General features: G+C 34.8%; 1 protein-coding gene across 1 annotated transcript in view; it reads left to right on the forward strand.

Moving 5' to 3' along the window:
- Csrnp3 (cysteine and serine rich nuclear protein 3) overlaps positions 1-23,912 on the forward strand; it is a 183,238-nt gene that overhangs the window by 91,832 nt on the left and 67,494 nt on the right. The window contains exon 4 of the mRNA XM_047545890.1: positions 16,234-16,404. Within this exon, the coding sequence (XP_047401846.1) occupies positions 16,234-16,404 (171 nt within the window). The remainder of the gene's footprint in view (positions 1-16,233; positions 16,405-23,912) is intronic.

Raw genomic sequence — 23,912 nt, forward strand, 5'->3', positions numbered from 1 at the left:
TTTTGTTCTGATGGAATAATTTCATATGAGAAAAAAATTGGTTTGGGGTGCGTAAAAAAATCCATTTTGGAATAAGTTTTTGATTGTAGAGAGCTGAGTTGAAACATTTAAGTAAATAACAAGACTTTCAGTTTTAGTGAATTTTCACATTTTTTAAGGAATGAATTTTAAATAAGAACTGAATTCTGAACCTAAAATTCTTGTGAGGTATCTGGAATTAAATAATGGAGTTCTTTTGTTCATATTATACACAACATCATGAGGACAGTTTTGATAAATTATATTTTCATTTTATTTTAAGAGAAGATTTGATTTTGAGAGGTTTTGTTCTTTATTTTATTGCTAAACAGCTTATCAAAGAAATATTTATTTTTTCTGGGTTAGATATCTAAAATTCTTCTTTGCTATTTCTAATTGTTATTAATGTTCGTTGGGACCTTTTAGACAATTCTATTTCATTCAACATGTTCAACTTCCAATAACTTCTCTTTTCATTTAACTCTGGATTGTAAAGTGATCCTCATAAACTGTCACAAACAGGACAAAAGTCCTTTTTTTTCCCAGGCACTAAATATCACACTTGTAAAATGTGTGATTACATCATAGTAAAGTCTGTCCTGCACCAAACAAATGTGTACTCACTTTTATTGTTCATATTGCCTTTTGATTTCCAAAACATATTTTTATATAAACTTAAAGCAGCATTATCCAACTATGTATATTCGTATCATTAAAAATTCAAATGTATCAATTCAGCAGTTATAATATTGATGAGAAAAAAATATTTTCATTTGCATCAACTGTGCATTTGTCTATATTACTGGTTATATGTGTATGAAAAATATGTTGGAAAGATTAAGAGGCAAAATAGCATTTAGTCATGAAATTATTGCTTTATACTTTTATATTTATACAATGTACTTAAAAAAGCATTTTATGAAGTGTACCTGCAAAGAACTACTGCATATTTAGATAAACTGAATTACTTTCTTTGCACTGAAAAGAGGGAACTGATTTTATTTTAGGGATTAAGATGTGCAAATTTGGCAACAATATCTTGTATTTTAAATGGAGGGGAGCTGGATAGGGTGGAGGTTGGGAGGGGGGCCAAAACCGGATGGCCATTTAAAACAGTGAAGAATGATTTTTTCAAATATTTATGAAATTCACTTTGTAATGGTTATTCATTGCCAGATTCTCACCCTTTATCACTCTCAGGGACATTGTGACATTTTTCCAGGGTCTTGAGATTAACTTAGGAAAAAGAATTCAGGTTTTGTGTGTTTTTTAAAAATGCAGAAACTGACATTTTCTTCTCAATTCTTTTTCTTTTGAAACTTTCAGTTGCTTCAGCTAAAGGAAATATATTTCTAATAAATTGTTTTCCTTCCTCAGTTGATCAGAATATGTTGACCTCTGGTCCAAACAATATTTGTAGATTTTTGCCTTTGTATATATTATTGTGATATATATGCACAAATATATATATACAATATATAAATACATCTGCATTTACATATTCTATATAATTATAATATGCATTACATGTATATTATTTATAATACTGCACACATATGATGTAGTCAAGTAGACAGATAAAATATTTCATACTGTTCAATTTAATTCAATAACTTTTAATTGTTTTTTAACTCAGACAGTACCTGTACTTTGTGCATTTTAACCTGTATCTGTGTTTTAGGCAGAATGGGAGGAGAGAACTGAAGTTAACACTCATTCCAGCGGTCCAATACTTTTAATTTTGTAAATGCAACCTCTACCAATAAGCACACCCTGAACACAGAAATAAAATGAGTAAGGGCAAAAAAAGGAGAGCCCATGAAGATTCTTAGAGAAAATGTGATAATAGATAAATGTGAAATAAAGAGAATTGTTGTGCTTCTGTGAGCCACGAGAGAGCTATATATGTCCTGAAGCTAATTTATAGCTTTGAATATCCAGGATAATTTATGTCTCTATGCAAATTCACTCAAAACTTTGAAGTCTTTTTGCATGAGCTCAAGCCATACTACTTTCATACAAATCTCAGCAGCTTGCTCATAGTAAGCTTATGGTCTGGGAAGCTAAATGTATATAGAAAAATGCATTTATGTAAATACAATTCAAATCAAATTTGAAAGTAAAAGTAAATAGAGTAATCTAAAAACAAATCCTTGGGGATGTGTCATTAGCATACTTAAAGAAATAGTGTCATATCAGACTTCAAAGGAATCTTAAGGATTTTTCAAAACTGAATTCCCTGCTTTCTGATTACCAGTCTGCCTTTGTCGTCATTTAAAACTAGGGACCATATTGTAGGCTTGGAAAGATTTTAGGGCAAACATGTTGTACTCAGTCTAGCAGCATGGAGCATAGTCTAAAATCTAACAAATAACTGTTGTTGTCTCAAAATTGGGTGTATAGGCTTCAGTTTGATTATTATTCTGTTTGTTCTTCTGAACTCTTGGAGTCTATGAAAGAGAAAGAACTAAATGACCTATAACATAAATAAGGAAAATGTTCAGAGTAATTATTGAATATTCAAAATAGTCACATTATTTTAACATGGCATTTCCTAAGAAACGATCAAAACAAGCAATGGCCCTTTGGTTGCCTGTACTAAAATTTAAATGAAATTTTGTCAATTTTTTTTGATAAATACAAATAAAATAAGATTGCAAAATGATTTTAAGAATCTTATTAGACCTATAGTGATGCTGTAACGATACCTTGTCTAGTAGAGCTGGAAAATAATTTGTACAACCTATGACAGTTTTCCAATGGCTAAAGTTTATAACTTTAAATGCCAGTTTTTAAAAATGCTAATAGTTTTCATGGGAGCAAAATATAGTGCACATCATTCTGCCTTTTTGAGCAAAGTGGAAATTAATTTATGGCTTTTTGTTATGGCAGAATCATATTTCCACATTTTATTCACCTATTGAAAAATATAAAACTCCTCCCCAACTATTCTCCCATACCAAATAACCTTTTACTATTATGTTTTTAATATATAGTTTGATATGCTTTTCAGTATTGTATTGAATCCTTTCTCATGTGAATATTTATTAATTTTAACATAGTAATTGCTCCTTGTCTGAAAGCAATTAAAAAACCAATTAAAAACCAATTTTGTGATCTTTGTTTTGCATTAAATTCTAAATTATTTAGACTTAGCTGATCAAAGGGAGAAAGATAAACATGCCTCCATGCTTCTCTTATATACTGAACTTAAGGCAAAAAAATGTACACACACACACACACACACACACACACATGGTCACTATGTATAGTAAGCACAGGAACATAGAAAATAAACAAAAATTTATTTTTAGTTTTTTTTTTAATGTTCTGGATACTGAAAATCATTTGAATTCCAAATAAATGAGAAAATATTCTCATTGTTATACTAAGGATAATGTCATATTAAACCCTTAACAGTAATTTGAAATTATGTTCAATAGGGAAGTGAGGAATTTCTTAATAAGAATACAACCAAAAACATAGAGAACAACTGTATGGTTGTTTGACTATCGTGTCATTTGACTAAGATCTTCTGATCTTAGATATACCTTTTTTTGCCAGTTTCAGGATTGTATGTAGTCCATCTTATTCTGAAAGTCTTGTGTCAAATTCATTGCCTTCACCTTGTATGCTAGATGGAAAGAGTCTACTTGAGTAATCCTTTATCTCCATGCAAGTTTATGAATCCATGTATTCATTCAAAATGCTTTTAGTTCTGCATGCACATGTTCATGGCTTAGATTATCTCCTATCATATTCCATTCAAGAAATGCAAGACAATGAGCCATCAACCCCCATTCCTTTGCAAATGCATTGCCCATAATGCCATGATGTGTTATGATACATAAGGAACTTTGTACATAACTTTTATAAGTTATTCTCAGACCCTCTGAAGAACTTCGAAGATCTGAAGGAATGCTGGTTCCATGAACTAAGTGTTGAAAGATAGTCTGCAGAATGACAACTAGTTCAAAATTGTTGGGGGATAACTTCTCCTTCTGATCTTCTTTTGAATTATCAGCATAACAAAATGCCTGAGAATTCCTATTTTAACAAACCTGAGTATTTGTTTAATAAAATTAGGAACTAGTAAATTTAGGACAACACATGAAACCAGAAAAATATCATATATAATACTGCATATTGTTTTTCTTCATAGGCAGGTGCTTTTATCATAGAGTTGATTGTATGTGGTTTAAGTCTGTATTGCAGAGTGTGAAGAGACTGAATAGTGGAGCAGTGGAGAGCTTAGGTTCAAATCCCAACTCTACTGTCATTTCCAAGATGTGTTTTGCAACTTAGAAGCCATGTGATCTTGAACATAGTATTTGAAATCTATAAGCCTCATCTTCTTCATCTGCAAAGTAGCAATAATAGTCCATCAGAGGGTTTTTGTGAAAATGGAATGGCATGATGCATGTCGGGCGTATGATAAGAGCATTTATAAACTGAAGCTAATAATAATATTTTTCGATCCTTAGGAGTTGATTCCCTGGTGCTGATGGGCAAGTTCAGCCCAAGTTTATAGTCATAGATAATCCTGATGGAACATCTTAGATTTCAGCAGATGAAGAAGAGGTCCCTCCTCCAAATAGAAGCCTACCATGTTTTTATTGGAGGTCATATATAAGTAATATTGAGCAGTTGGTGCTTAGAATTCACATTAGGCAAGCTAAAGAGGGCTCTTACCAAGGTTATCAATGTTCTTTTTCCATGAATCTTTCCAACTAGAAGCATAATCTCCAAAAAATCCTAAGATACTACATGGTAAAATGTAACTTTCTTATTTTATATCCTTTATGATTTTCAAATTTCCATCTTTGCACTACCATTTTTCCATGTTAACTTTGTTACAACCAAGGCAGTAGTTGTTCATCTCTGCTCCACCCAGAGTTTCTGTATCATCCACAGACTAGGAACTTTCTCATTATGAGGTCAGCCTGGCACATATTAGGTTCTACCTAATGACATAAAAGTGCTGATTTGTTTGATCATGAAAGATCTTTATGCCACAGATTAATTTCAACTTAAACTTCTCATGAATCTTGATATTTAACAATATTGCATCCACTGATTTGGATGCAAGATTTTTTCAAAAGAAATTTAGACAATATATTTACATTTTTAACTTAACAAATTATTTTTTAAAAAGCATACCTAGAAGTGCTTATTTGATAAATATACTTTAGTAAAAGTTTTGGATAGGACTATCAGGACTTTCTTTTTTCTGGGACGTGTTTGAAGGGCAAAACTTCTTTAAACGTTGGTCAGCTTTTAAAAGATTTTATGACTTTTGTGTGATTCCTGTTGCAAACAAGTTTAAATTTGTGTTAGTAGGACATTCTCTGAGACTTGAAAATCCAGAAATTTAATCTTACACTATGTGTTATTTTTACTAGTGTCAGCTGCAGGTTGAATAACTATTTTCTTTGTCTCAGATAGTGAAATATCTAAATCTTCCAAGGTGGTGATTTATTTTCAATAATGTCCAAGGTAGGTGTTTCTACTTGTTCTAATTTTTAAAATATCCTTTATTTCCTATGCATTCTCTTTGGAGAAATCCCAGTGCTTAAAAGGGTGTGGTTTTTAAGCTCACCCTTATTTTCTTCTTTTGTCCACTTTAAAATGCTTTATGAGGGAGGTGTTTTTTTTTTTTTTAAAGCTCCCTTCCTTCACACTAGTCTGATGATTCTTCTGAAGAAAAAGGGTCTCGTATCTCTTAAACACCCTTTGATCTACACTGGTTAGTCTATGTCATTTTTCAATCAGAAACTTTCTAAAACACTGAACAGAAACTTTTTAAGTGCTAAGGAGGAAAAACAATGTTATATTCCAATGCTGCAATAACAATAATTCTGAATTCGTCCATGTCTTTATGGTCTTTTTTCCCTAATAAATGGTAAGTTGCCAGTTGATCAAGGGATTAGGCTAAGTACTATTCTTTAGACTTTAATAGCAAGCATATAATAAATTTTTCATTGACTTCACTTTGTGCTTTTGTTATAAGAGTGGGAAAAATAAGCTTACAACAGGCACTTGATCAGTTTTCAACAGTTTTAAAAGCCTTCCCAGGTTCTTGATTTGCTTTCTCTGCTCTTGCTAACTAAAAGAGCATCCTAAAAGTTAACTTTAGGGAAGGACTCTTGTTGATGACTCATCAACTCATATTAATTGAATCTTATCTGTTTGTCAAATATCAAATGATGATCAATGTTCAGGACAAAGAGGCATCAAAAATCAAGTTCTGATTTTCTTACATGAATATGAATGTCAATGGCATACAAGTTCAGGTCACGTAGGGAGATTCTCTGGTGCCCAAAAAAGTCTTGGGGAACCTCTTTACCATTAGTAATAGGAATAGCCAGTCATCCCTTTGTCAGCAGGACATAAGTCAGTTTAATTTTGCAGTGTACATGCAATGGAGGGATTGAACCCAGGGGTGCTTAACCACTGAGTCACATCCCCAACCCTTTTTTATGGTCTCACTAAGTTGCTTAGGATCTTGCTAATTTGTTAAATATTTTTTTATGGTTCTTCCAGCAAATTCTCCCAGCAAACATAAAGCATTAGCATACCATAATGAGATTCTAGTCCAATGAACTTGATAGATAAGAGCATCACTTCAATCCTAGGCTTAGGACCCAGAAAACAGCAGTATTGAGATGGAATCTTAGAGAAAAAGCTTTTCTTCTTCAGTTTAACTCAGAAAGGGAAGTAATGCTGATGCTTCTTTCAGTTGTTTAACCAAATTCAAATGCTGAGGTGAAAGCCACTGCAGATAGAGTGATGAAAACACTAGAGAGTGGATCATCTGTGATAGTAGGTAGGAAAAGCTTGTCTGATAGTAGTGAGCACAGTCACAATGCCAGATCATCAGTTGGACTGTCTACTGGGCTAGTCACAGGAGGCAGAGAACAGTGGTTCACTCAGTTGATGGTACATAGGTTTTATTCTAATATTTAAGAAAGAAGAATTCAGTTAAAAGAAACAAATCAAGTTATATAATACTTATTTATTGATTGATTGATTGTACCAGGGATTGAACCATATCCCAAGCCCCTTTTAAGTTTTTAATTTGATACAGGTTCTCACTAAGTTGCTGAGGCTGGCTGGCTTTGAACTTGTGATCCACCTGCCTCAGCCTCCTGAACTGCTGGCATTACAGGCATGCACCACCACACCCAACTTATTTTTATTCTTATGGGTAATATCTTTAGTTACCCAAGTGTTCCCAAGTGTGTGAATAAATTTTTAACCAAGTTAGTTTATATTAAATCCTTTTCATATCCAATTTCAAACCATATTTTTGAGTAATCTATGATGTTCTACCCTTACACTATTATGTTAATCAAGCATTGACTATAATCAAAGTCTCTGCCAAATAAAATGATCACTGTTTAAGCAGTTCCCTTTCTAAAAGAATCTTTTTCTTTGGCAGATTTTTATAATATCTGAACAATTCTTGATTTTTGTTCTCCAAAGACTTTGACTCAGTTCACTAAGCTTTTCTTTGTCCAGTACTTAAACACATTCTTTCCCTTCTTCTGATTTATTGAACTCTCATATTTGTACAGTAGCCTATGCAGTCAGGGATTGGACAAAGTAAAGGACACCTCTTCAATGCTGAGTATTATGTGGCATCATATTTCTCTGACATTTTCCATAATTAAAATAGACTTGATGTGACATTTAGAAGACCCTTCCATTTGCTTTATTTATTCTGTGATTTTTCCCAATGTTTCGTTTAATGCCATTTATATCATACTTGCATTTTTGCATTTCTTTTACTAGAATAAAACCTATAAACCAGGAGAAATATTGGATAAGAGATTATTATGTAAGGGGATGGAAAAGATGAAGGCAACTTAAATTTCTTGAGATCTGGTATGAGCCAGTTACTTTGTAATCAATTCTTCCATTGATTTTTTTTACTACAACCTTGCCAATATTATCCTCATTTTATGGTTAAAGAAAACATATTTCAGATTAATACTTCATCAGAGATTCTCAGCAAGCCAGGATTAGATCTCAGAATATCTTCACGATGCTCCCTAACCTTGGGATTTTTTTCTAGTAATCAAAAGTGGTAACTACAATGCACAGTATTTTTATTAACTGAAACAAGTGCATAAGTGCACGTGGGGGAAATGCTCCTTCAAAAGCAATATTTAATGTCATTTTTTTATTACAATGTAAGCTATCTTTCTAGGTCATTCAAACAATTACAACGAGTGAGGGAAAAAAAGAACTTTAAACATTTATCACTCCACACATTCGGAGAATGCTTATGTGTTTTCTATTAAAACAATTTAAAAAGATATCTTCTTTCACAATGCTAGGGCCATTTCTGCCTAGATCCATTTGGCAAGAAAGTAGCATATCTGCCGCCAAGAGGAGAGGGATTTGGCATTGATTTTTACAAGGTAAAATCCTGCAAGGTATTTCCATGGGGCTCCACCAGCATGAAAACTGCTGCTGGTGGGTTGCCAGTGTGAGCTGTGGAAGTTGCCCAAGTGCGCCTCTCTTGTCCAGGTGACTGATTAAGTCAAGAATCTTGGGAGCACTCCTGCCTAATAAGTAATTTTGTTGGAGAAATAATGATTGTGGGGTTCCCCAATGATGGATGAGTTCCTTATGCCAGAATTACCTGTGACTTTGAGTAAAGTTTTGAGAATGCGATGAAAGAAATGAATGCTTTGCCCAGAAAAGAAGGTGCACATAGCACAGAATTATGCCATCTATTCATGGTTAAGAAGCTTGCTCCAGCAATGAGACCATTTCCCCAGCTTTAATGGATATTCAGAGCCTGAGGAAATGATGCACTGTGAACGCATTAGTTCAAAGTAACAGAGGAGTTTGAGAATCTGTCATCTCCATTCCCTTTCCCACCAGGATCACCAGCTTTCTAGGACATTGCTTTCAGCAGCAGTTTCATTATTTTCTTCTAGCGTGCGTGCCAATGGCCTACTGCATCTCCTGGGAGCATTCCCTACCAGTTTCTTCATTACTCTCTCAAGTGCCGCACACTATTCTTAAAACAACTACAGAAAACTGTCTGGTATGTAACTTTGTGGTTTGATAACAGGAATGGTTCTAGTTTGAGGTACACCCACATCTTCTCCGACATTGTCTACCCTTCCTGAAAGATGGTCACTTTGCCTCATTCCATTTATAATAATTACAAGTCAACATTTTGTGAGTGCCTACTGTGGGCCAGACACTTTGTAACTATTCTCTGTAAACCTCCCTCAAATGCTACAAGATATTTTAACAAAGCAAACTGAGCTTTCAGAATTCTAGTTCATTTGTTCAAGAATTCAGGGCTGATCCTGTCCTTCTGTAAGAAATACTCCCCAGTCAGCGTCACACTGGGTTTAAGGTGATCTCTCTACATCATAGCACCGGGTCCATCTGTTTATCACTACTAATTACATTGTATTATAATTGATGGTTTACCTGATGTTTTGTTCACATTTGATTGTGAAGTTCTCTGAAGACTGAATACATATTTCCAGTGTTTGTTCAGCAAATGTATGGTTATATTTGGGTCAGCTATTAACAAGTCCCAAAATTTTAAGTAAGAGGATTACTTCCAAGTGTCAGTTTCCACTTGTAGTTTTTTTATGTTTTTTTGGTACCAGAGATTGAACCCAGGAGCATTTAATCACTGAGTGGCATCTTTAGCCTTTTTTAAAAAAAAAAATTTTTTTTTTTTTCCTTTAGAGACAGAGTCTTGCTGAGTTGCTTAGAGTCTCACTAAGTTGCTGAGTTTGGCCTTGAACTCAAGATCCTCTGCCTCAGTTTTCCCAGCCACTAGGCTTATAGGTATATACCACCACACCTGGCTTCAGTTTCCACTTCTATGAAAATAAGGGTCAGGGCATGAAACTTTGATGCAAAGTAGTTCATGCCATCTGGGAATGAGTGAAAAATGCCAAGACCTTGCTGGGCATGATGGCATACACCTGTAATCCCAGCAGCTCTCGAGGCTGAGGCAGGAAGATCACAAGTTCAAGGCCAGCCTCAGCAACTTAGCAAGTGCCTAAGTAACTTAGTGCTATGTTGTAATAAAAGTTTTTTAAGGTGTCTCTTGGTCAGATGCCACATCATAGAATTGGAAGGATCTTTGTTACTGATCTTTGCAGTCAATAGTTACTTTCACTTTGTTTTACTACAAAATTAGCCATGCAAAGGATAAATCATTCTCCCAGGTAAAAATAGAGGAGTTCAAGATGCCTCCTATCTTTCTAAGAAAATTCTTCCTTACGATTATCCATGCACTAAAAAGCTAAATGGAATAAGAAACTAGCAGATCAAATGAACCTGGAACTACCAGTTTACCAACCTTCGTTTATCAGACCAGAAGAGAGCATCTCATTAGAGACACCATCCCATACCATGGAAGGAAATATTTGCCAGGCCACAGTTACTTCCTTTGAAGTCCATTCCCTTCTGCCTTAATGGTAGGCTGGCCAGTTCTTACCCTGTTAACCATGACTCACTCTAGTGACCTAACATGTTTTATATATTGGTTTTCATCTATTGGTAAAAGACAGACATACAGTGTTCATGTCATGACTCCCAAGCAGGAGGTAGTTTATTCTGTGTAGATGTTTTTCCTGATTGCACATTCAGTTAACTTTCTCACTGAGAGCAATTAGGATTGTCAGATAAAATGTAGAATGTTCAGTGAAGTTTGAATTAACAACTATCTACTAAATGTCATTCATTTCTTTTTCTCCAGAATTCAAATTTAAGTAGTTTTCCTATATTTTTATTTGCTAAAATTGTCAATTATCAAATGGTAATTTTTTTTTTTGAGGTACTGGGCATTGAACCCAGGGGTGCTTTATGACTGAGCTATTCTCTCAGTCTTTTATATTTTTTCTTACTTTTTTGTTTTGAGGCAGGGTCTAGCTAAGTTGCCTAGGCTGGCCTTGAACTGAGCCTCCTGAATAGCTGGGATTAAGGCATGTACCACTATGCCCTACTTGAGTGGTTCTTTTGCACATCAGATAACCTGATCCTCTGAATTGCAGAATTTAGGTTATTCTTTTTTTTTTAAATCACTTGTTCTTTTTTAGATATACATGACAGTAGAGTGTATTTTGAAATAATATACATACATTGAATTTAACTTCCCATTCTTGTGGTTGTACATGGTGTGGAATTATACTGGTCATGTATTCTTATGGCATATTTTCTCCAATCATGTCTTTACAATGGGTAACAAAACAGTAGGAAATAGGAACAGATTGTGAGAAGGAAGGATTAAAGATTAGTTGAATATAGGTAGGATAGTAAGAACCCAGTGAGTTACCTGTGAAAGCTCTGAAATTTTTAGCCATCAAAAGAGAATAAAGCACAAGATTCCAACATATACCCAAAGTTTAGCTTCAACCATTCTTGCAAAGTTGTTGAACGATATGTTTTGTTCATCTTCTTGATTTGGTGTTTTTAGCCAAACTTTTCCCTTATCCTCACTTTACATCCTTCTGGCTTCTGACACTTTCCCCTTGGATCTTACCATTCTCTTTATGTTCCCAATATGACAGAATAAACTAATGAAATAATTAAACCTAGATTCATAGAAAATCTAGTGTTCTGAGCAGATTTTTTTCATAAATGCATTCAGAAACTTCTGAGTAATGGTTATATCTAATATAAATATGAAACAAAGTGGCATATGTGAATGAAAAGTAATATGTTAATAAGCATGTTTGTTAATTTTAAAATAAAGTAGTTCTTAACTAAACTTGGCAATAAATAATGGAGTGTTGGTGCAGAGAAAGGGGAATCCCAAGCTGAGAATCTGGCCAAAGATAAAACTCATAAGCTGTATCAATAAATGAGGAAATAAGATAAATCAATACTAGGTAAGGAGATGTTGGCTTTGAAATACAAAGGCATTTGTTATAGCCTATGAGTTAGATTCTCTAGGGTAATACCTACTCAGGAGATTCCCTATTCCTGATGTTTCCCTCTCTGCCCACTACCCAAGCAGTTGAATGATCAAGGGACAGAAATTTGACCCAAGATAAGCCAAAAGTTGCTCAGCCCTTAGAATGTTAAACTTGAACTGAGATATCCAGAGAAGTTATGGGAGCACAGACATGTTAACGCAGAGACAGTTGATTAGTCAGGAGAAACAGATTAGTGAATGGAATGAACGTGATTTCTGACTTCATGGAGCTTTTAGTCTAGCAAAGAAAACAGTCATGATAAAGTGCTCGAAGTATGAATGTGAAATCATTTTGTTCATTCATTGAACAAATATTTATTGAGTATATTTAAGGCACCTTCTATCTTTCAACACAGGATAGAAACAATAAGTAATAAATATAGAAGTACATAAAATCTAATATAGACTTAGCAGGTGACAAATGCTATGGAAAAGTATTTTAAAGGAGAGCAGAAGGAAAATTTTATCAAATGACCTAAAGGCCAAAGAGAAATGGCAGATTGGAGAAACTGAAAGATTATTAAAGCTGAAATATGAACAAGGTCAGTGGCTCCAAATAAGTGTGAAGAGGTTAGTCAAGCTAGATTGTTAAGGACTTCCTAAGGCATTTTGAGGATTTGATCTTTATCCTAAGGCAATCCAAAGCCACTTAAGAATTTTAAACTGTAGGCTGATGTGATCACATTTGCACTTTAAATTTATCTTTCTGACTGCAACCTGGAAAACAGTGGTGGGCAGGAGAGAATGGTTAGGAGGCTCTTGTCTTCATCCAAGTGAGACAAAGGTGTCCTTGCCAAGCCTGTGTTTCCTGAGTCTGACAATGTGTCTGTGATAAAATGGCTGCTATCTAGGCATAGACATTCCACTTCTCATGCTTAGATTAAGTCAATACCTGTTGTTATGGTTTAGATATGAGTGTCCCCTGAAAGCTTGTGTGTGAGACAATGCAGGAACGTTCAGAGGTGAATTGACTAAATTATAAGAGCTGTAACCTAATCAGTGTAACCTAATCATTTAATGTGTTCATAATTTGAATGATGGACTCATAATATGAATGAACTAATAGTTGGTACCTGTAGGCTGGTAGACTGTGCCTGAATCTCTGAAACCATGAGCCAAAATAAACTTCTCTTCCTCTAAGTTGTTCTTGTCAGGTCTTTTGGTCACAGTGAAGAAAAACTGACTAATGTACCTGTCAGATTTTCTTTGGGCTTTGGTGCTATATAAAGCCAGTTGGAAATGTTCACTCCCTTTTCACTGGTTGCATATCTAGTTAAATTTAATGATATATTTTCTTTAGGAAGAAAAATGTAATATGTGGTATTTAAGGAGCTATGATGCTATAGGATAGGCAATCATTGTCCTCACCTGCATTTGCCTTTATCCGGCATGAATTGCCATTCTCAAGTTCTGGGAGAACTAATACAGAACACAGGTAAACAAGGCATACATCACTTTATTAACAGGGTCTTCATGCTAAATCCTCATACTCTTCTGTCCTAGTAAAATGGTGCAGATAATAGAGGAGAAACCATATCTCCCTTTTCTGCTCCATTATTGATTAAAGTTATATACTGGTAAGCAGTGGGCTATTTGGTTTCTTGTTTTATGATGACATTTTGATATTCTCATATGGTATTCTTAAAAGGCAGTGAAACTGGGCAGGTGTTTTGCTTCATTGCTTCACAAGCAATTGAGCATTTTAGCAGTTTCCTAAGTCCACAGAAAGATTATTCTCCCTTGTAATTTTTCAAATGTTTGATTGCTAGCTTGGATACTGCTCCCACCCTAAGAAACTCGTTCCTAACCTCATTTGTCCAGGATCTAGCTGAGGCTCTTTCAGGTCTAGACAACTAGACAGAAATTACATGCAACCTTCAACTTCATTGCTTCAGGTGTTACCTCTCCCACATCTAATAACAAAAGGGAGAAAAAGACTTTTCAATTCTCATACCATCGCTACCAAAATTTCCCCTCATTCTTGAGGACGTTTAAAAGGGAGAGGAGTACTAAGTACCTCCTTCTGTGATGTTGGGACTGGTTCCCCTGTACCCCAGTTGAATGTCCTTGATTTTTGAGAAATCTCCCTTTCCTCTGGATGCTGGAGGGAGGGGGAACAGCTTAAGAAGGACATGGTTTTTAACTGTTCCCATTGCAATATCTTATTATAAAAATGTACTTTTTAAACATAGGTTTCCATCTTGTATTACTTTGTGTCTTGGAGTCTCTCCCTCCTGAATTACTTTGCATCTTGTTTGAAGTGAATCATTTTAAAATTTATATCCTGTCCTACTTCTATTTCAAGACTTTACTTAAAATATCTTTTTTTTTTCCTCTTCACCCTGCTCAGATATGCATGAACATTTTATGCATTTCACACTCTTTAAAATGAAGAAAATAATATGCTAATCTGAATAGTCATAAAATCAAAGTCAGAATATGGGACTTTATTCCCAGGAGAGTGGACAATTCCTATTGCTATCAACCATCTCCATTGTTACTATAACAAATAGGGAGAAGACATGGACTAATACAACAAAGGAGTAGAACATGAATTTGGAAGTATTCTCTATTTAATGGAACCCAGCAGAGCGGGTGCTTGCTCCTTGAGGGCCGGTAACTTGTTTTAACTCCCTTCTGTATCCTCTGCTCCCTTCAAGGAGTTAACCACAAATACACAAGTTACACACCATGTTTGGATGAATCAAAACTAAGAATAAATACTTACAATACATATAATGCTATGCTTAGTTTTACTAGAAATCACACTAGGGATGGCCAAAGGAGACATTTTTGACTAGGAACTGAGTGGGGGAGGGGAGCGTGTGTATGTATTTCTCTAGCACTGGTATGTGGGCACACCCAGGGAAAGTGAAATCCAGGGAGGAAGATACTGTAGCACAGACTAGAAATCAGACAAATGGTCCTCACATCCAAGTATGCATCAAAATCCCCTGAGGTGGTGCTTCACAAGGTACAGAGTGCTGGGCCCCCCTTCCTGGGAATCTCCAATTTAGTATTTCTGGTGGGAACTAACAATTTGCATATCTTCATCTCCCTCCCGGGTAATACTGCTGCTACTAATCCAGGGAGCACATTTTGAAAACTACTGAACCAGACCTTGAAGATCTGGCCCAGCTCATAGGATATGAGCAGGCTGCTCTGTGATCTGCTCAGAGAAGGGATGAGTTTCTAGATTTCAGAGAGCAGTACTAAGATAATGGAACTGAGTGGACCTTGGAATAGTTTTTAGGGCTCTGCTTCTTCTTGATCTACAGGACTGAAAACTGTACTCTGGTAGCAAAAGGCAAGAATGGTTTGGAGAATCCAGATGACCGTTAAAGTCAGCTGACATAAATAGGTGGAAGATAGAATGCATGAAATTGACCTGCTAATACTTTCAGCTAAGTTAACCTAATTTAACAATGTAAAAACAAGAACATACATCTAAACTAATTTATATACAGCTTATTCCCTAAAATGTTCTTATGCTACAAAGAAAGTTTATGCCCTTAAGCAGACTGTGCCTGCCAAGAAAAATGGAGAAAGTAGAAAATGGGCAGCCCAGAGGGAAAACCCATTTTTCTAAGAGAAATGGTTTAGAAGAATTATGCCCACTGGTTGCTCTCAACCTATCGCACTCAGTTCATGCTATGTCCCAGGGTAAAAAGACTTAGGAAATTTCTGAAAATTAACAACAGCTTCAGGAACCAGTTGGTGTGGGGACACGTTTCACCTTATTACAGTATTGAAATGGAAACTACCTAAAATTCAGAACTGATTTCAGATGCTTCATTATGCTCAGCTAATTAGGTTTTTTGAATTTTAATTCCTGAGTATAAAGTTTTTCAATACTGTTTTTAGTGTTCCTTCCAGATGAATTTTGTATAATGCAGTAATCATTTTGGACTTTGGGGTATATCCACATTTATTTTCTTTACAGAATTTTGTGAACTCAGGTGGATATTCTCCATTTGCCAACGGAAAAGGAAGAGTGATATGACATTAAATGAACTATGTCTAAAAAAAGAAATGTTTTGGTCACCAAATGATCAAATACTTACATTTAATTTTGTTTATGTTTTTGTTAATTTGGAAACAGAAAAAAATAACTGCTTAGTGATCCTTTCAAGGGAAAGCTATAGCTCCACTCATGTATAAAAAGCCACATAAAAGTGACTCTGGAGACCTTGGCTACACGTTCAGCGGTCAAATATTTCAATGCTTCACTGCTCTCGTTCCTGTTACAGGTACATGTGACAGCGCTGCAGCTATGAGTGGAATTTTAAAGAGGAAGTTTGAAGAAGTTGACGGCTCCTCTCCCTGCTCCTCTGTGCGAGAGTCAGATGATGAAGTTTCCAGCAGTGAAAGTGCTGACAGTGGGGACAGTGTCAATCCGTCCACGTCTAATCATTTCACCCGTGAGTACCCAGACCATTCCTGAAGCTGGTGCTACAGTGAACGAATTTGTCATCCTGGACACTTGTATTTTTACCTTAGTTGGTTTTATTTTTTATTTTTTTATTTTTTTATTTATTTACTTTGTTAGTTCTTTTAATTGGTTCTTTTTAGTTTTACATGACAGTAGAATCCATTTTGACATAATTATAAAAACATGGAATATATCTTATCTAATTCAGTTTTTTAAATCAATGGAATAGAAAGAAAAATGAATTCAAATTTGAATGAGTTCTTATGACTTTCAATAACTTTTGGCAGTGGATTATTTGTGCTTTCCAACTGAGATGAAAATGGATATTTTATTATTACTACATTTTCAAGGAAGCCTCTAGGGCCCTGGGATAGAGGGAGAAGTATGGAATACATCCAGATTTGAAAAAATGTCTCCTTCTGAAACTGAAACTACATTTGGGGGTGGGGGTGTATTTAGGAGTGGAAGGTCTCAGTTACAGGAAGAAAGAGCTAGACAGCTGTGCACTGAGAAGAGATGTGGAAGAAGCGGAACTCCCCTGTGTGCAGCCTGAAGCCTCTTCCCTGCTCATCCCTTTATTAGCTCGCCAAGAAAAAAATGTATGCTTTCTCTTTGATTCATTTTTCTGCCACACTGTAACGTAAGCCCTTCCCATCAGGCAAGGTAATGTGAGGATGTAAGGACTGATGTGAAAAATTCTTAAAGTAACGTAGCTAAAGGACACTGACTTGTAACAGCTAAATGATCCCTTTGCATGTGTTTTCTAAGCAGGACGATTTTGACATATCACAATATCACGATAACTAATTTTGGTTTCTTTGTTTTCTTATTGACTTATTTGATGAATTTGTGGGTCTCTGATACCAAATTTAATTTGGAAATGTGGCAACTCCCCCCCGAAACCAAATGATTCAAATTTTTTTTTTTTAAGAGGTAATAAAGAACTCAATAACTGTTGAGCATGAGATAAATATACTAAAATCAATAGCATTTTGTTAAGCAATCACAACTAATTAGAAGATATGATGAAATGGCAATTATAACTATTGCAGGAAAATCAAACTATTTGGGGACAAAGTTACTGTGATGTAGGTGATTTATAAATACATGCACATATCTCATGGTGATATGAAATGAATTTGTGCTTTTAACAGAAAAGAACATATGTATTTATTTCTGTGGTTTTATTTATTTATGTATTTTTTGTGGTACTGGGGATCGAACTCAGGGCCTTGTGCTTACGAGGCAAGCACTCTACCAGCTGAGCTATCTCCCCAGCCCTGTGGTTTTAATACTAAGAGTGACAATAAAAACTCCCCTCCAAGGTTTTGCAAAAATCAAGCAAGCAAGTGAGACGATATATATGAAGGAACTTCATAAAATGTGAGGTACTAAGCACATGTTATATTAAAAATTTTGACATAGCTAACATTGATTGAATACATTCTATGCGCCATTGCTAACTGAGGCTCAGAAAGTCTAGGCTGCCCAGCGTCACACAGGACTTGAACCTGTATAAATGTAGGTTCATAGTCTTTACCTTTCCTGCTCATTCTGCTCTTTAAGTACATAATACTGTATATAGCTTTAAAATATTATTTACTGTGAATTTTAAAAAAGGATTAGTAAAGAGACAAATTATATTTCTGGGCATAAAGATATATAAAGCTATTAATGCTGTCTAGATTAATTTATAAGTATGAGAGTACAATCTCAATAAAATCTCAACCAGATTTTCTTAGAAGGTGATAGAATGCAAAAAAAAAAAAAAAAAAACAATCTATTTGGAGAAATAAGCTAATGCTAATAAGAGGATATTTTTAAAAAGGAAGCAATCAATGTTGAAAAGCCATTCCAGGTATCAAATTATAGTAAAAAATACATAATTGAAGGTTTTTTTCCCCCAGTGTGCTTCTTCTAGGAAGCACGTGGCTTCTAGGAAGCCGTGGAAAGTCCCAATATGTTACAAAGAAGAATTTTATACATATAAAAAAAGATTATTATTGAACAATGGGAAAGGAAAGAAATTTTTAAAATAAATGATTATACTATTGGCAAACTCAAAAAAGAAGTAATTTAGACTTGGATCTTATGATATATGACAACAAAAATTCCAGATGGATGAAATAGATAAATAAATTTTAAAAAATGACAAGGGAAGTTGCATATTTGAGAGACATTTGGTACGATCATTATATGAGCTTTGAAGTAATAGGCAAAGAAATCACATTGGTAAACACTTAACATATTTAGTGAAGTAAAAATATTTTAAACCTAACTGCTACAAGAAAACAGGCCCAAAGAAAAAGGAGAAAAATTTATACTGGGAAAAATATGTTTCCTATGGTCTAGGGTGATTTTTTAAAATAGAATATTATAAACATATGTAAATATTGAGATGAGAACTAAGATGCACCTCCTTAAAGATAATCCAATAGCAGGAAATATGATTAGCACATATTTTAAAACACTTAACAACAATAATAAAAATGCAGATTAAAGGGAGCAATACTGAGATTTCAGTAGTACAAAATTATGGACGTTTTTATCCCTTTGAAATTTGTACTCCTCCCTCCAGTGCAAAACACTAACACCTGAGTGCTGCTAAAGTGCTGCTCTTCTTATATTTGTCAATATAAGAACCGTAAAAGTTGAGCCTGGTGGCACATGCCTGTAATCCCAGCAACCTAGAGGCTAAGGCAGGAGGATGGTGAGTTCAAAACCAGCCTCAGCAACTTAGCAAGGCTTGAAGCAACTCAGCAAGACCCTGTTGCTAAATAAAAAATATTTTAAAAGGTCTGGGGATGTGGCTCAGTGGTTGAGTGTCCCTGGGTTCAATCGCCAGTACCAAAAAAATAAAATAAAATAAGATATCATAAAAATATTCACAAGTCTGTACTACAGAGATTTTATCTGAAGGGAGAAACATCAAAAACAAAGGGGAAATTCTATAAATGCAAATGTTGAAGTTTTTTTGTAGTACCAAAAAACAGAAGGTGTTGAGGTTGGGAAGGGAAAGGAAGGTGAAATGGAAGAGTGGGGAAATTATCAGTTACATATGGTGACTCAGGGAGCTTATTTTCATGATGGTTATGAAGACTACATGGAAATATATAAAATGCTTATGAGCTAATGTTATGTAAGAAAAGAACCCAAGTTTCTTCTGTACCATCCAGCAAAGACTATAAATACACAAAGGCAAAGAAAGATTCCATGTGTAAGAATTAGAAGCAATTCAACTTGTTGAGGAATTAGAATGATGGATAAATTTTTATATTTACTAATTTTTATTTCTGTTAATAGTCTATGCATTCCCACATAAAATATGTTTCAAATTTAAACAGCAAAAAATAAATGCAGTTCACATTGTGTTGGTGTAGGCTAAACAGTGAGGGTTTAATGAGTTGAATTATAGAATACTTCAGTCGGCTCACAAAGATTTTTTTTTTTTTAATCAGTTATATGCAGCAGAGATGATTTTTCCAATTGGAGAAAATAGGCTTTTTTATGATGCCCAATAATTTATTAAAATGTTTCAGCTCATCATATCATATCATATCAGTGATGGTGGCTTTGTTTAGTTTACTAAAATGCTGACTTAACTATATTAAACAGAATCTGGTAGATACAATCTTGATTTTTAAAGACAATTAAATAAATGATTTGGTTAGAAGTGCTCTTTTCATTGAATAGACTTTGTTCACTGCATTACATTTTGGAAGGAAAGAAAAAGTAAGAGAAAGAATAAAGAATCAAAATGCAAAAATTCTACCTAGAATATTTGCTCTAATACAAGAGCTATTATTTTAACCAGTAAGAGAGATATGGTTAGAATGGTTTCTTATTTCTAAAAACATATTTCACATTATTTGCTACTTCATAAATTCATATATACTTTCAGGGACTACTTTATTTATTATATCATCTAGATTAAGGTATAAGTTTATATTCAGTGTCTCACTGATGTGAATCTATGGTCATAAACTGCCACAAATGCTGCCATTGATAAACCCTGTTTCTTTACTTTTCTACTGTCAAAAATAAAAATGATGATCTTAGAATGAAGAATCTTTTGATGACTATCAAATTTATATGTCATTAGGAAGCAATTCAGTTTCACATTGAGATTTTTTAAAATGTGGTTATTTAAATCTCACTTCATAGAGTTCATCTTTCAAATTAAGATATCTTGTGTACTCAGTGCTTTACAAGTGCTAACAGATTGTATAATGTAGCATTTTGTTGTTGTTACACATATAGAAATTGATAAAATGGTTTGGAACATGTCAGCAGCTGTTGTAGTAGAAAATTCCACGCTATTCTAAGCTTTCTGTTAAAATATTCAATTTGTAGCACGCCACATTATGATAATAACAGCTTCAAAATGTAAATCTCTAAGAGTATGATGACTTTTTCCTTCAGTTTTTTAATCCTGCTAGGCGACTACATACTTACCAGTGATTAACCAAGGTCATATCTTGCTTCTCCCCTGCAGTGGAAGCAGTGGATTCTGTGTGACTTTGGAATGCTTTGTTTCACCAAATCCCTGTGCTCTGTAGCCAATCAGCCTGTACTTGAGCACTGTCAGAAGGAGAGTTAAGGAGAAACTGGAAAAGGATGATTTGTTTTCTGCTTTCTTAAGGTTCTTGGCACTTCACAGAAGTAACAAGAAGCTGTATGATGAATCATGGTCCCAAAAGGAACATATTATTTTTCCTGCAACATAACATTTCTACAAATAAATGTATCACATATAGGAAGTAAAAAAAGAAATCGAGAGGTAAAGGATAGACATTTTAATTGCACTTGAATGCATGCAGAGGAGTAAGATATTTAAATTTATAGAACAGTTTCACATTCTTGAGATATTTTAATGTTCTAAAATTGCTGTGTGATTAGGAGTTATTATTACACCCATTTCATATAAAAACTAACAATCAGAGATGTATTTGTAATTTACCCAAGAGCTGAGACTTAGAATCTATGCTTCTTTCCTTCCATACCTTTCTCCATACCTCCCTGACCTTCCTTTTCTCTCTGAATAGTGGACATAAAGAATCAGTGGAAAACAAATTTTGATGTGAAACTTTACTAGAAGTATGACTGAAGTCTGTTTAGCATGTTCTCTTTAGTGCAAGTTTAAAATACCTTGAAGATTTAGATACATTCTCAACAAATAGTATATGTTATGGTACAGGCCCTGTGCTAGGTAGGACCTTTCAAACCTGTCAAAGTGGTAGACTCCAAATAGTAAATACAAATTGAGATACAGTGATGGTTCATCTCTCCCCAGCATTCTGATATTATTTTGAGAATTTACTTTTGCAAAGACAGTGGTAGCAATCTATTTCTGAATCAGTGGGATTTTTTTCAAACAGTAAAGGATTGTTGAGGCAGTAACTCAATGTATGAGTTTAGATGTCTTTGTGCAAGAGGTAGAATCTCATAACCTTCAAAAATTCCTTTCTACTCCATGATAATGATACTAAGAACAAGATTTCAAAATAGTCTCAACATTAGAGCAAGACCAATTAGGAAAACATAAACAGCGTACACAAAACATACCTCTGAAAAGCTATTTTTAAATTAAGAGCTTCCCCTTATTTTTTAAAAGAACCAGTTATCTTGTGCTTCTGGAACCATGCTTGAAATCAGCTGCAGATATTACATCTGGGACCATACAGATCATGGCAAGTTCACATTCCTATCTGAATACCAGACAAAGACCAATTGAATCATCAGGTGTAAGTATAGTTTGTTGGAGATAGGGGACTTAAGTAGTTGGGATAATTAGGAGTGGATGAAGATAGACATGAACCTACTAGGCCTTTAGAAAATATTTACTTGAATGTTCTATAAGGCCTACTGACCGATGGAATTGTTATCATATCACTGCACCTGAGAGGTCGTGGACTTCAATGGTGATAAATCAGAAATAGCTACTTATATATACTTCCTCTGTCCTTACCTCCACCATTCTTCAGGCTGAAATGCCCTGTTTCCCAACCTACGACTATTTCAGCTCTGTGCCTGCTCCCAGGTTCTTATCAAATGTTTCTCCATGAAAGCCTTACCGAGTCACATTCTTCATCCTCTTCACCATCCCTCACAATCTGTTGGTATTTCACCAGCATTCCAAAGCTTCTGTTGATTTTCTGTCTTTTTGCCATTTCAGTATTTGCTGCCATGTTCCTTGAGGTCAGTAGCCACGAGATGGGTACTTGACAGTCCTCCATCCTGAATTCTTTACTTCTGTTCTGTCCATATCCTTTACCACCACCACGTTAGAGGTCTTGTTTCCACAGCCATAATATTTTTACAAATGAGAACAGCTCTGCCTCTGAAATCCATAATTCCTGTATTCTGAACTTAGACCACAGCCCCCTTTCTTCCCACTTCTTTCCTCCCCAACATTCTCAACCTCATTCTCTTGGTTTCCCAACACGACACCACCACTTGTCTTGACAAATCTCCCCATGCCTTACCATTTGCCCTGTTACTCTAGTCTCACATTTATTTGTGGGTCAGGACTCTTCCCCTCACATCCTTCATTCCATAACCTTCACTCTATCCATTTTTCATTCAAACCACGTGAAAACTAGTAAGAACATGTGGAGAAAATGAAAAAACTTTATGTTCACACTTAGTTGCTCATGATTGCCATGCAACCAGACTACTAGGTACCTAAAATGAATTTTCTTTTCCTTCTCAAATCACTCACTCTCCCTTAGTCCCTTTCTCCTTGCTTCCTACCTCATGTACAACAAACCTCTGTGCTTTCTTGTCACCTTGCAACTGCCTTCTTGTTTGTCCTTACGTGGAGGTCCTCACATATGATTAAGCAGGACACTCAAAATGAGTACTGAAGGAATGAGTGTATGCTCACTAGAGTCAGAAAAGGTCTTCATGTGCCTAGCCCCTAGTGAGCACTTCACATCTGTTTATGTATTTGGATGAATCCAATGCACTTATTAGACATTTGGCCTCCTGCATTCCCTGCACTACTACTAGGAGCTGGAAGCATAGCAGTAAATAAGACATGCTCCATTTTCTGTAGAAACTCAGTCTAGTAGCGCATACTTTTCCAACATATAGTGTATTGTTTTACATCATAGTTATTTATGCAAACACCTTATCTTTTCTGGGAATTTATAGACTTTGTATTCTTCCCATTTCTTAAGCTAGTTCTGGTTCAATTACTGTTAGATACTTGATAAATAACATTTAGTTTTGCAAAGACCTGTCTTTTTTAGTACAAAAAAACCTTATAAAATAAAAAAAAAAGCAAATGCATTTATTGTAGAACTTGATAATGACATGGACATTAGTGGAAATAATTATCAATTTAGAAGTTAATTCTATAATTTATGATATTGATGGGTGTCATTGTTATCTATTGGGATTCTGATTTATCCGTTATCATATCCAAATACATGTAATGGTGAAATGTGCTTAAAATAGGTTCCTGCTGTAATTATGCATTCTTAACATGAACCT

This window comes from Sciurus carolinensis, chromosome 3 (genome assembly GCF_902686445.1).
Source record: "Sciurus carolinensis chromosome 3, mSciCar1.2, whole genome shotgun sequence".
NCBI lineage: Eukaryota > Metazoa > Chordata > Mammalia > Rodentia > Sciuridae > Sciurus > Sciurus carolinensis.